The sequence below is a fragment of the Mchenga conophoros genome, linkage group LG3 (assembly GCF_057382185.1).
Source record: "Mchenga conophoros isolate Kocher_MC1m ecotype Shallow Benthic linkage group LG3, M_conophoros_male_GT1.1, whole genome shotgun sequence".
Classification (NCBI taxonomy): Eukaryota; Metazoa; Chordata; class Actinopteri; order Cichliformes; family Cichlidae; genus Mchenga; species Mchenga conophoros.
Window position 1 is genome coordinate 48,584,467 of NC_140528.1, and position 14,792 is coordinate 48,599,258.

Here is a 14,792-nt window from a genome sequence, read left to right on the forward strand (position 1 = left end):
TAGAAAAAGTCATGTTATGCCCTCTGCAGCATCATAGCAGACCTAACAACAACTCCATGAGTGCTTACTCTTAAGGTGGAAAGACAGTGAAGAAACACTGTTGTTGTTCATTTGAAGTTTTATTGCAGTTCTATTTGTTTTATAACAGTGACCAGTTTCCTGGCAACATGCTCAAAGTTCATAAGGAAGATTCTACACACACACACACACACACACACACACACACACTAGATATCTCTAAGTTTCATTAACTCGGTAATGATTCATTAACTCAGACTGCATGTTCTTTTCAAATGAATGCCACATCATGCAGCAGGTATGTTGTCTTTTAAATTAGTTTTTATAGTTTTAAATTAGTTTCTAACTAATCTTCTTTTAATGTCTAAGAGCATACTGCCACATACAAAATATGTGTAATACATCTTCTAGTACAGAATAGCAGGTCTACACTTAGAGCTAAGGTACACATTTAACCTTGACGTTATTTATGTTTGTATCTATGTTGAAAAGCTTAAAGTTGGCTGATTAGCAAATTGTTTTCTAATCAATATTTTTCAAATAAATAAGTGTTTAATGTCTGACTTTATATATTTCATTTAAAGATATTAAAACTATGACCTGATATTGGAGAATATCAAAGAAAACGGTTGTTTTGGGTTTTTTTTAGTAAATCATTTTATAATTCTGACAATTTTCAAACAATTTAAAAAATGATCTTAAACTATCAGTTAATGTGTAACTGCCACAGAGACCTCAAGGACATTTGAATTGAATGTGAAAGTATGAAACAGACCATGTTTTATTGTTTTATTACTAACAGTTTCTTTGTGTTATTATTTGTTCTTTCCATTTTCAGAGCTGCATAATTCATTCATCACACTGCATTCTGGTTGTCCCTCTTCTTCTACATTTTTGTAGGTGCCCTCTAATATAACATCATAGTTATTGTTTGTGAGTGTGGGTGTTTATAAAATTAATGGCTCAAATTTTCTAATTTACTGATATGGCAAATAATTATCTTTTATTACTTTTTTCTGTTTTCTGTGCCTAGACAAAAGGTTTAATGTTACCTCTCAATGTTTTTTTTTATTCTTAAAAGCTGCAATTCTAGAAGCTATAATGTGTCTAGATTATAACTGAATCTGTAATTATCATAAGTGGCAAAAGTCCTGACTTTCTTCACTCAAGTAGAAGTATGTAGGTCACCTGCAGAGAATGATAATGTAAAAGAAATAATTATTTTCTATTACCTACATTGTAGAGGGCAGCTTTGCCTCCGAGACTCAGCAGAAAAATGAGTACAGTCAGGGGTTAAAGTGAGATCCAGCAGATGGGGGAACCCTAAAGTTTGTGTACTGTCTCAGCACAGGGAAAAAAATAGAAACTAACATTAATTTCTGATGTGGGCTGGACTGCTGCTCTTTGTGGATTTAAACAACTGAATTCAACAAGATCTCAGCGGATGTTTCAGAGCTGATTTCCATCTTTTACACTGACAGTACACTGTTTGTGCTGTCAGTCAGGAAAAAAGAAAAAGAAAATCCTTCCATTGACATTTAGCAGGATTTCTTTGAAGTTCTCATTCATAAATAAATTGATAAACTGATCTTTTCATCTCAGGTCAGTCTCGGTTAATTGGTCCAAATCAGCCAATTATTGCAACAGCTGAAGAAGACATCACTTTGCCATGTCACCTGATACCTGGAGAAAATGTTGCTGCAATGACTTTGGAGTGGGCAAGACCTGACCTGGATCCCAGATTTGTGCTTGTGTGCCGTGCAGGTCAGGAACTCATAAATAGAAAAAACCCGTCCTACAAAGGTCGATCATCATTGTTCACTGATGAGCTGAAACATGGAAACATTTCACTGAAACTATCCAAAGTAAAACCTGCAGACGAGGGCAGATACAGATGTTACATCCCAGAGAAGGATGAAGAAGTTTTTATTGATCTTGTGGTCGGTAAGTGGATGAATTATATATGTTATGTGTGCACAGAGCAGTTTGGACTAGTGTTTGCAGTAAAATAGGTCAAATCAACACACCTTTCACCTACTGATTAAGCCAATGCATTACACAAGCTTGGAAATGAAATATTGTCTCAGTTGGTTTGGATGCGTCAAACACAAAAAAAACAAGAATCTGACAACTGACTGAGGTGCAAACAATAGGAACAATCTTCAAACAGTTAGGCAGTATAAAAGTCTTTATCAGTTTTGCAATATTCAAATATTGTCTTTAGACTGGTGCAGTTTTTAGTGATTTGCATGACTGATCATTATTTTAAATTGTACATTTCATCCAGCATCGAGTGCTGTCTCCTCACCTGTCATCAGCTTAGGAGGGATGGGCAGAGACAAGACAGGAGTGATGTTACAGTGTGAGTCTGCAGGCTGGTATCCAGAGCCTGAGCTGCTGTGGTTGGACGGTGAGGGAAACCTCCTCTCTGCTGGACCTACAGAGACCCTCAGAGGTCCTGATGACCTCTATACTGTCAGCAGCAGAGTGACTGTGGAGAAGAGACACAGCAACAACATCACCTGCAGAGTCCAACAGAGGAACACCAACCAGAGCACAGAGACACACATACATGTTCCAGGTAAATCTAGTTTATAAAATGTATGATATGCTCGATTTTGGTTTGAATGAACAAGAATCTTTTAAAATAACATGTAATTCTGTTTTTATTGTTTCAGATGAATACTTCCAGCTCAACTCCAGTTCTGCTGCTCCCATCATCATTGGTGTTGTTGTTAGTTTGGCTCTAAGCATCATCTTGATTTTAATTGGAGTTTTTTTCATCTGGAGACGAAACAAAACAAGTAAGACACAAATTAATTTACCATGTTGTCAAAATTATTATCTAAAGTTTTGCCTACAGGGGTTAAAGCAACACACATGCAAAGTTATAAACCTCTTTGTGTTGCATTAAAAAGAAAACATACAGCATATTTAATTAATTCATATTAAAATGAGATGATAAATGATGTGTTACCATTCTAAAGCCCAGGACGACATCATGTTGACTTTCTTGTCTAAACGTTTAACAGATGTCAGGAAACCTCACTGCTTACGAAAAAAACAAGAAACAACAAAAACTGAACCGGACCAAGAGCAGGAGACGCTCATGACACAGGACATCGAGCCAGTGAGTGATATGACAGAAACAGACAAGACAACACAACCTGTAGGATAAACAGTATGAGAGATTTCATGACTGTGGGGAAAAAATGTTTATAAATAAAATATACAACTTTTTAAAGAAAAGAAAGAGACAACTTTACTGACAATAAAATGAAAATAAAAGAGTTAAAAATCGTCAGAGGAATAATGTGACGGGAAATATATAGTTGCCATCTTCTGCTGTATGAATAGATGATATTTTTCTACTATCCTAATATTCAAATATTTTTTTCTGTCATGTTTTCATTTTACAGAACATTATGTAACAACCTAAATTATTCTGTTCATATCTTCTCTCAGTCTGGAGGCTCATCAGCTCTCAAAAAACATCAGCAACTGATGGAGAAAAACATGAAAGAGGAGGAATCCAGCAAAATAGAGGTTAGCAGAAGTTTGTTAAACACATTTAGATATGTTTCTTGTTTTGTGTAAAATATTTTTATACTTTTTATAATCCTGAGGGAGCAGTTTACAGGTCATTGATGAGGTTAAGATTATGAAATAGAAAGAACAAAAATGTTTAGATTATTTGGAACGTTTGCATTTTAATTTGTAATCTGAAAACTGGACTGAAACTTTGATAAAGTTACAAAAACACAGACACCAGATTATCAATTATTTTAATTTTATATTTATATAAACTGTACATGAACACATGTGTGTTTCTTTTACCATAAAGATATTTATAGAAACACAAATCTTCAGCTTGCTCTCATATTCAGTGACATTATTGGAGTTCAGGGTCAGTCAGAGGTCAGATTTCCTGTTTGAGCTCTTTAAGGAAGAGAGATTTGAAAGCAAACAGAAAATGTGTGAACAGTTTTGGAGATGTGTTCAGACTGTTATGTTTGACAGTCCAGATAGTTTTGTTCAGGCTGAACCTTTGTGTTGATCTGTTTGTCTGTTAGTTGGAGAAAAAACAGGAAGCTGAGGAGAAGCTGAAGGAGGAACATCATCACCTGCAGAAGAAACATGCAGAGATCAGCAACATGAAGAAAGAAGTAAACACACACAGACTGTTGTTTTGAACACTTCAGCACAAACACACATTCATTTACTGGGACCTCGCTCTGTCCTCAACCATAAACAAACAAACATGCAGCACATTTACATTTATTATTTATTCTATTGGCTTTTTAATGGCAGGAAAGGAAACAAGGACCCAAACTGAGTGTGTAAAAACAGATTTGTATTACAAACACAGACAAAGACTCACATCCACACAATAAGAGACAGCGGAGACGGAAATTCAAGGTTTGCTGCAAAAACCTCTGAAATCATTCAGCAATCACAGAACAGAAGTTACAGCCAAACAACCTGAACATTACAGAGACTTTCTGGACTCTTATTTCTACGTCTTACAGTTCACACTGAAAAAAATATATATATACTTTTTTAAATCAAAGTGCAAATTCCTGAAAGGAAACAAAAATACTTTGATGATTTTGTACAAAGTGTTTTGGTCAGACTAGTTTCCTCTGACTTCAGTCTCTGCTGTCTGTGATCAGGAGGAAAACCAGGAAGCTGACAAGATGTTGGAAGATGATAAAAAACAGGATTTTCAGCAGCAGGAGGCAAAACAACCAGATGTCACAGAAGTGGAGAGGCCCCAGAAAACCCCAGAGCATGAGACCCCCAAAAGGACAAACACATTTGTGGCCACGAATCAGACAAGAGCAAAAGAGAGCGCTGGATGGAGACACCCAGCAGGCACAGAGCAGAAGCCCCAGGAGTCTGCGGTTACGAGCTCACAGGCTCAGCCAGCAGCCGACTGCACCACAGCAGACCGACCTCTGAGCCCAGAGACCCAGCATCCAAGGGCCCCCCACACCCCAACAGGGGCCCATCAGAGCCAGGGGGGCCAAACCCGACCAAGCAGCTGCCAGGTACTTTTGAGATCGACTCAAATTTTGATAAAGTTTACAAAAACATTGACACCAGATTTTAAATGATATAATTTTTATATTCTATCTACACTGTACACGAACACATGCATATTTCTTTTACCATAAAGATATTCTCAGAAATAGAAGTGTTCAGCATGCTCTCATATTCACTGCATTAGGAAGGTGGATCTACATCTTAAACTGGCTGTGAATGTGGAGACCTTAAAGCAGAAACTTTTTCAACAAAGTAATTCAAAAAGTTCTCACAAAGTGCAGACGAGGCCTCCACAGGTACAGAGTCACAGGGTTTATCACAGAATGCAAAATAAAAAGAAGTTAAAGCCAAAAACCTGAAAATGCCAGTAACCTTTAGAACTCTGATTTCCACGTCTTACAGTTCAAAGGAAAAAAAAAAAAAATGGAGTCAAAAATAAAGTTAGATCTTTTTTAATCTTAACTATTTAACTCTTAATAAATAAGATATCATAAATGTATATTTTTATTATAGCACAAAGTTATGAAAGGTAACAGAAATACTTTGGTGATTTTGAACAAACTGTTTTGGTCAGACTAGTTACTCTGACATCAGTTTGTACTGTCTGTGATCAGGAGGAAAAACATGAAGCTGACAAAAAGTTGAAGGAGGATAAAAAACAGGATTTCCAGCAGCAGGAGAAAAAAACACCCACCAAAGAATTTTGGAAACAGGTAAATACAGACAGACAAACACACGTTTTCAACACTTCACTGACTTATAGTCATTCATGGGTCTAGAATTAAAAACTGCAGATTATGAACATTTCATTAAGAAGGAATTTGAAACTTCAGTTATTTCTATGATTCATATTATAACATTGAGTCTCAGCATTGTGTCATGTCTATAACTTAATTTGTTCATTTTTGTTGTTTAACCATTTTCCCATTTTTTAAATAGTTTAACTCCATTTAGCAGTTTATTTCTTGTATTTGGAACATTTGCATTTCAATTTGTAATCTGAAAACTGGACTGAAACTTTGATAAAGTTACAAAAACACAGACACCAGATTATCAATTATTTTATTTTTATATTTATATAAACTGTACATGAACACATGCGTGTTTCTTTTACCATAAAGATATTTATAGAAACACAAATCTTCAGCTTGCTCTCATATTCAGTGACATTATTGGAGTTCAGGGTCAGTCAGAGGTCAGATTTCCTGTTTGAGCTCTTTAAGGAAGAGAGATTTGAAAGCAAACAGAAAATGTGTGAACAGTTTTGGAGACGTGTTCAGACTGTTATGTTTGACAGTCCAGATAGTTTTGTTCAGGCTGAACCTTTGTGTTGATCTGTTTGTCTGTTAGTTGGAGAAAAACCAACATGCAGCTGAGGAGAAGCTGAAGGAGGAACATCATCACCTGCAGAAGAAACATGCAGAGATCAGCAACATGAAGAAAGAAGTAAACACACACACACTGTTGTTTTGAACACTTCAGCACAAACACACATTCATTTACTGGGACCTCGCTCTGTCCTCAACCATAAACAAACAAACATGCAGCACATTTACATTTATTATTTATTCTATTGGCTTTTTAATGGTAGGAAAGGAAACAAGGACCCAAACTGAGTGTGTAAAAACAGATTTCTCTTACAAACACAGACAAAGACTCACATCCACACAATAAGAGACAGCGGAGACGGAAATTCAAGGTTTGCTGCAAAAACCTCTGAAATCATTCAGCAATCACAGCACAGAAGTTAAAGCCAAACAACCGAACATTACAGAGACTTTCAGGACTCTTATTTCCTCGTCTCACAGTTCACACAGAAAAAATTACAGATACAAAGTAAATAATAAAATAAATGAACAAGCACAAAGTTTTGAAAGGAAACAAAGTCCGATCATTTTTAAAAAACTGTTTTGGTCAGACTAGTTTCCTCTGACGTCAGTTTCTACTGTCTGTGATCAGGAGAAAAAGAAGGAAGCTGACACAAAGTTGAAGAAGGATGAAAAACAGAATTTCCATCAGGAGATAAAACAACTAAACGTCAAAGAACATGTGAAAGAGGTAAATACAGACAGACAAACACTTGTTTTCAACACTTCACTGACTTAAAGTCATTCATGGGACTAGAGCTAAAATCGGGATCATGAACATCTCACTGAGAAAGAATGAAAATGTTTACTTACTTCTGTGATTCATATTAAGACCAACGATATATTTGTGTTTCTTAGCATTAACTCACTTCACTGAATTCTTTCTTATAAACATAGTTTCTTAGCTATTTATTTAACGTTCATTAAATATTTTAGCAACTTTTGGCAAACACATTTTCTAACAAGCTCCAACTATTTTACATCATCATCTGTCACACACTAATCTGGATTTTTTTGTCTCTCTCTCTCAGCAACAGTCAAACAAACCTAACACACCACAGAGAGGTGACATTATTTTAGACGAGGTTGACAGACATGGTCACTATATCTGTCTGAAAAACTCTTCCAGTGAGGTACTGCTGCTTGCATGCTGGTGAACAATGAGTACTACCTAAACACAAACAACATGTTTTGTGTTTGTATTCAGAAATATTTCTAAAACAAGGTCGTTTTCACTTGTAGATACAACACAAAGATGGAAATGACACACTTTTATTTATAAACACAACATTTATGAAGTCAACTTCATCATTGCTCCCCCTCCTTTTTTTTTTCATTCTCTTTTATAGGATATATTGATGGCAGGTTGGAAGTTAAAACTACAGAGCGGCGACCGAATCAGCATATACACATTTGAAGAAAACTTTACACTGAAAGCTAAAGAGGAACTCACTGTGAGTCTCTGTGTTACTAGATTCTTCTTTTAGTCTCTCTTATTATTACTTTTCACTTGGACATCTGTGACCTTTATATCGGCTACATTTACAGGTACGGCGAGAAGGTAGCAGGAACCCATATCCTACCAATGCTGATGTGCTGTGGGCGGGCATGATCATATGGGATTCTCCAGACAAGCTAAAGATCGACCTCATCAGCAGCACTGGAGAGCGCCACAGGCTAAAGTGATGCTAAAAAAAACGATTACATCATGTAAACTCATCAGGACTCTTTTGATGAATAAAAGAAAAAAAAGAGCAATATTACATTTTATATATTTCATATAATTTGAAGTCAGTGTAACAGTGTTTTTTATTAAATTAACAATATGTAAATAAACAAGGTGATCTTCAATATCAGAATCAATAGATCTTCATTATTCTTTGAGGTGCAACACAAAAACAGTTTTACTGCAAGGGTGTGGATGAAGACGAAGCTTCACTGTGTCTTTGTAAGCTGAAGATACACGAGTCAAAGCATCACAAAGATAAACTCACAAGATCTTGAGAGAAAAAAAGCATGAATATGTCATTGAGCAGTAATTATGTTGTTTTGTGTTTTACAGCCTTTAGCACAGACACATGTTTTGGTATTGTATATCAGGAGGTGTTTTTGTAAGTCAGTGCTAAAAGTGAACCATGTTATTGATGTTTTAACTAACTAACATAGTTTAATTAACTAACATAGTTAATGTCATCAAGACAAAAGCACTGAATCAAAAGAAGAACAAACAGGTTGTTGTACTTTTACTTCATGAATGGCCGAGCACTTCAAGTCCTGATATGTGTTATATTCTTATTCTTTTCTTGAACAAAAATATGTTCCACCAATAAGAAGACAATCTCATGCTTGTTCTCTTTGGATCAGATGAATCCGGATTCTCTCTGAGTGATGATTTTTCAATAAACTCATGAAAAAAATACTTTTGAATAACTTCACTAAACAAATTCCCTCTGTGACTGTTGATCAGTTTCTTTTATGTGTGAATGTGTTATTTGTTAAGTTGCTCTGTTTTCTAAAAAGTCCCAGCATAAGATGCAGCAACAAAGCTTCTTCTATAGCAGTGTAAATGTGCAACCCGTTCTCACTCCCAAAGCGTAACATTTTACGCTAGGTGACAAATCGTCACCATATTACGTTTTCGGCTACCCACCACGTTCCTAAATGACGACCTCGGAAAAAGAGGAAATATGAGAACCGTCTGGACTGAACCTACACATGTTCGCTCTTTTTCTTCAAATCGCTTAGAAACACGCTATTTAACATCATTAACGTCCTGGTTAAGGTCAGGAATAAGGTTATGGTCAGGGCTAGGGATAAGGTTAGGTTTAGGGCTGGAATACAGGGCTGGAACGTCTACTACCGCGGGAGCGTCATTGCACTGGATTCCAGCCATAACCCGCCGCGTACCATAAGAACGCCGAAGGTCTCCTTTCGCGTTCCTCAGGAACGCCGCGGGACGTGACAAAACGTCGACATGTTACGCCTCGGGAGTGAGAACGCTCTGAAATGTGACACACCGTAATGTGTGGTCACATTATGTGATGTTATTTTGTATATTGCACAAGTCTTCAGGTGTAGTTTTGTTAAACAAAGGCCTTAATTTTGTGTTTTTTGTTGGAGCTTCAACATGTGGTGTGTTACACTACAAGGGGGCACCTCCACACTAGTGAGATGATTTAGTGTGACACTACTGCTGGTCTTCAGATGTGGCAGAAGCGAGAGAGGAAAACATACTATGATGCTGTTTTGTCAGTACCAGGTATAATTTCTGGCTGTCCGCTTAGGGCTGTGTTACATAAACAGTCCTCAGGATGACGCAAATTTGTGTAAAGCAGTTTGTGAAGTCAGCACTTTTTGCCAGCTATGAGAGAATATATCTGCTCTAATACTTTGCCAATATTAATATTGGGAAATATCACTCAGCCTGTCTGATGACTCACCAACATCAGAGATGCTTCAATTCATCTTCACTACTATCCTTCATCAGATGCGCAAACACTGTCATCATGCTGTGAATATACACTACAGCTAAAAATTGGATTTATTTATTTTTTATATACAGGTCAGTCTCAGTTATTTGGTCCTTCTCAGCCATTTGTGGCAAGAGTTGGTGATGGCATCACATTACCATGTCCTTCTTTGGGAAGTAAACTAGAAGTAAGCTGGTGAAAAAAACTAATAACTGAAAAAAGGTTTCTAACAAGTGGCGTGCTGCCATGTTCTCATTGAAGTCTTGCATCACTGATGCATCATGTCTCCCCAAAATACTGTTGATCTCTGCTTCATGTCACATGCTTAAAGAAATCCCTCAATATTCCTTATCTTCCCAAATAAGGGGAGCCATTGAGATTAGGGGTGGGTTTTGATTATCGATTTATCGATTAAAATCGATTCTACCTTGGATTCATTAAAATCCTGAATTGATTTTTAAATATAAATTTATTTTGCCCAAGATGCCAAATCTCAGGTTAAACCTCACAAAATTTCAAAAACCACAAAATAGCTAAGACAGTAAATGAGAGCAGGAACACGGATTCTGCACAAAGACGTAAACACAAAGCGCGGACCCGCCGACGAATCAGAATCAGTAAGATGTCGCCTTTCTCACCTGACGGCACGGACATGGTTGGGGCTGAAAGCCGACAGCTCGCTGATTCTGATGTTTCGGCAGGATGTTCACGCCATTTTTGCGCTGATTCTGAAGCTGTAGGTTTTATCTCTCTCTAAACAATATTGACTGAACCAGCAGCAAAAGAAGATCCAAACTAGGCTTCACATAAACATCGTCATGAATTCCCTCTAACTTTTGCTGTTTTGCTTCCACCACGATAAAAATCACACTTCACGCAGAGCTCTCTCTCTCTCTGTATACTTCAAGAACAGTTTCCCCATCTAAAAATCTGTTTTCTGCATTATTTGTTTGCTTGTTATGCACAAGTCTACCGTTGTTTACAGCGCTGTGGGCCGCTGTTTTTTTTTCCTTTTACTTACTTCCGAAAAGAAAGTTTCATTTCTGCTGTTAAACACTGAACAAATTTAAGCTTTTTAAAATTATGCTAAATTGCAAAACGCTTAGCCGTGTCTCCAATAAAACCTCTGTAACTTTGCTCTGCTTCACTTCAGCAGCATCAGGTAATGTTTATATGTTGATTAATGTTTTTCTTTAGTTTTTGATCCACTGCAGAATATTTGTATAAAATCCCAGGCCAGGAAAATCACCTTCACGTTTTTCTGTGTTTTATCATCAGTTACTTTGACACAAAGGCATCTGCTGTGATGCTCACACCTTTGGCAAAGTCTTGCAAGTGTCAGCTTTCCTTTTATAGATATAAATATGTAAATGTACTGATGCATGATCTGAATTATAATATTTCTGACTGTCTGAGGCAAAATTTCCCCGATTCAAATCGAATCGAATCAGATCGAAACAGATCGAATTGAATCGAATCGGAATCAAATCGCTTCTAGAAATCAGTGACGATACCCAGCCCTAATTGAGATCACCACAGTGAAAATAACAAAAACAGTGACAGGTAGTGAAACAGCTCTAGTCTCTCTGGAATGATATAAAAACCTGCATCTGAGATGGAAACAAAGTTAAAAATATGAAGCAATGAAAATAGAAAACAAAATGATGATATTTAGAGTAGACCTCAAAAATCCTTACAATTTGACAGCCATTCTTTTGGATTTAAGACATTTTCTTATACTTGTCTGTAATTTTGTATTTCCTAGAACGCCTGATTTTAATATTTCTAGTTTCTGGTTTTTCGCTGTTTTCATGTCTGTTCCAGTCTGTGTTCTGTCTTCAGCATCTCCTATTGTTTGTATGATCTTTATTTTGTCTCCCCAGTGTGTGTCTCATGTCTGTTTTCCCTCAGTCCCAGTGACAAGCCCACATATCTTAATTGAGTTTCAGTGTGTGTTACCTCCTGTTTTATTTAGGTCTCTCATCCTGTGTGCATTGTGTTCAGTTTTGCATCCTCTGTCTCTTTATTTGTAATTAGACTTGTTATAAAAAAGTTCTTGTTATGCTTTTTCCTGTATACGAACTGCACATTTAGTGGAGGAAGAAACTAGAAAAATTGAATATTCTAAGAAAACAGCTCACATTTTGAAAGCACTTGCTAGCAATAAAAGCTAAAATATGACGTGTCAAAACAGTGAGGCAAATGCTGAATGTCCTTTTGTTGGCCAGGTGGACAACAGAAGGAGTCATACACCCTGAAGGCGTCAGGTTTGTCTTGTGACCTCTTTCTTGTGGTAGACAGGAACAATTTTTTGGAGTAGAACAAATAATTTGTGTAAGATCTTAATGTAAAGTCTGATCATTTTGTAAATAATAGTTGTTTAGTTGTTCAAAAAATGCCGAGGGACTGTCTGTACTTTAATTTAAATAGTTGTGTAAATTTTGCATAATTTAAAGTATGCATTTGCATTTCAAGTCATGAAAAGGTTTTCCTACTCTGATGTGTGTGTGTTTTCATGTCCATTGTGTTAATGCTGATGGAGAGTGTGTGATGAGGACCCAAATGCAGCCATGGAGCCGAACAGAAGTTTAAACAGAAAGCGAGCCTTTATTAAGGCGATGGAGCAGATACAAGGGAAGATGAAAATCCTAAACATAAACAAAAACTTACACTGGAAATAATACTAGTGAAAGTGGTGCACAGAACATGGGAACATGAAGGACACCGGGCACAGGAACAGGTGCATGACGGGAACATAACAGACACTCTGATGGTGGACAAAGTGAAACTGACACCATGTACACATGAGGGTGATGAGGGGAAGTGGAGACACGTGGGAACACAGCTGGACTTAATGCACTTAATGACAAGGAGGAGTGAAACAGAACCTGATGCATACGGGACAAGACTCTCACAATAAGAAAAGAAACAGACTAAGGCTACGTTCACACTGCAGGTCTTAATGCTGAATTCTGATTTTTTGATTAAATCTGATTTTTTTTGTCTGCTTGTTCACACAACAAATAAAATGCGACAGCAAACGCGCTCTAGTGTGAACCCTCAAAGTGTCCCAGTTGCGCAAAAGAAGACGTCACACACAACGCACTCTGTTTAGACCCAGACCAAACAGTATTGTTTGACTGATGGCCCTTAGTATAAAGACTTGTGTCGGACTTTATGTTTCCCAATTTTGCTTTAAATTATAAAGTTATTTTGTTATTTACATATGGCCTAATAATGATCCTTATTGCTGTTTTAGAGGAGAGCTGCTTCAAAGGATAGTTGCAGATTTCTGTCAGAATCTGCAGATTATACAATACAAATAAAAAGTTCATGTTTCTCCAACGTTGTGTTCCCAACAGTTTTGCTAACATCTACACTGGATCGACAGGAAGCGTTCACAATGTTTTCTCCGGAGCTGATAATTGGCGTCTGTCTTGTGTCAGTGACGTAAAAGACGGACTTAATGCGACCTGACCATTCAAACAGCAGTCGCTTTCTAAAACATCAGCAGTGTAAACGTAGCCAAAGACTTAAGGCACACAAACTTTATGCTGGAAGCACACAACAGAGAGACAGAGAGACCTGGGGAGAACAACGAGAGACCAAGACAACCAGGGCGCAAAAGAGAACTGACTAAATAAACAAGTGATTAAGAACTACAAAACAAATGATTGGACTAAGAAGCAAAAGTATAAGCTAGATTTAAATGACATTATAAACTCAAAGACCATACAATAAAGTATCACCATTCAAAAGTCCCAAAAATATAAGCTGGGAAACAGGCCAAGAGATCCAAACAAATACAATATGTCAAAATGAAAAACAAAAAACAAATCAGATATGTGAGGTTGTGCTGAAAACAATGACACCAAACAAGGCAAGGTAAGCAGATTTTTCAAAGGTTAAATATAAAGGTAAAATCAAAATTAGTCAAAAAATTGCCAAATATACCTTTGACCCTAGAGGATTAAATCAATACACCCATAACAAATTATGTAAAATACTTAACAGATATTAAAAAATAATTATAACAAGAAATGCTTCGATTATTTCTTTTTTATCGTTGAAGTTTCTGATGATTACTGAAGTTTTACTACTTTCAACTGAATTTGAAATTTACGAAATTCATATAAGTCTCTTCATTTCAGCTCCTCTGTATAAAGAGCCTAAATGTACCAGTCTATAGTTTTGTTGATAATAGATCTAGATCAGAGAATATTTCCTGTTATGGACAAATTTCTTGATTGCATCCAAGATAAAATAAACTTGATGTTCTGCACATAAGTGACTGCCATTTGTACAGGCCCTGGTTGCATCATGCTTGCAGTGATCTGGGAAGCCTCATTTATTTGGCAAGAAGGTCATTCAGTTTCACTATTTTTCCACATTCATATTTGTCCCATGGCTGGCTGCTCAGCCAGGTCATGTAATCGGTCTTCAAACAGACCATTAGACATTACTGCTATAACTCCAAGGCTGAGCAGGTGACCCATATAATGAAGGACACAGCAGGACTGGGTTTGAGTCTAGACTATTTCTTGTGTGCTTTTCCCCTCACCCTCTCCACCTCTGTACTGTCAGCACTGTCCTGTCCAATAACAGCAAAAGGCCTCATGTTATAAAAACTCTTGATCAAATTCCAATCTTCCTCTTTTCTAAATTTACCCCTTGTCTTTGGTCTGCAATAAAAAAAAAAACTATAAAAAAAAAATTAAGAAATAATAATAATAATTCCCCAAAAATCGTCTTTTCATTTACATGCTACTTTTTCAAATAACATTACATGAATGCTATCTCATTTGACTGAAACATTTAAGTCTTGATGTACAAACAGATTCAATGGACAGAAAACATTTAAATTGAAAATTCGGCACTGCAGCTGTACCTT

At 36.7% G+C, this 14,792-nt stretch overlaps 1 protein-coding gene across 1 annotated transcript; it reads left to right on the forward strand.

The window, feature by feature from the left end:
* Nucleotides 1-221: 221 nt before the first annotated feature.
* On the forward strand, nt 222-8,857 carry LOC146579131 (uncharacterized). The gene is made up of 15 exons (XM_085261394.1): nt 222-316; nt 857-914; nt 1,621-1,962; nt 2,306-2,599; nt 2,697-2,822; nt 3,051-3,148; nt 3,484-3,564; nt 4,092-4,184; nt 4,692-5,069; nt 5,679-5,777; nt 6,415-6,510; nt 7,024-7,122; nt 7,463-7,564; nt 7,781-7,885; nt 7,980-8,857. Exons 1-15 carry the CDS (start codon nt 281-283, stop codon nt 8,115-8,117), a joined length of 2,145 nt encoding a protein of 714 aa, XP_085117520.1. The 5' UTR covers nt 222-280; the 3' UTR covers nt 8,118-8,857.
* The last annotated feature ends 5,935 nt before the right edge of the window (nt 8,858-14,792 follow it).

Coding starts and splice junctions, on each gene's coding strand:
- LOC146579131 (XM_085261394.1), top strand. CDS start 281: ATGTTCTTTTCAAATGAATGCCACATCATGCAGCAG. Junction 2,600..2,696: donor GACACACATACATGTTCCAG/GTAAATCTAGTT, acceptor TTATTGTTTCAG/ATGAATACTTCCAGCTCAAC. Junction 7,886..7,979: donor AAGCTAAAGAGGAACTCACT/GTGAGTCTCTGT, acceptor CTACATTTACAG/GTACGGCGAGAAGGTAGCAG.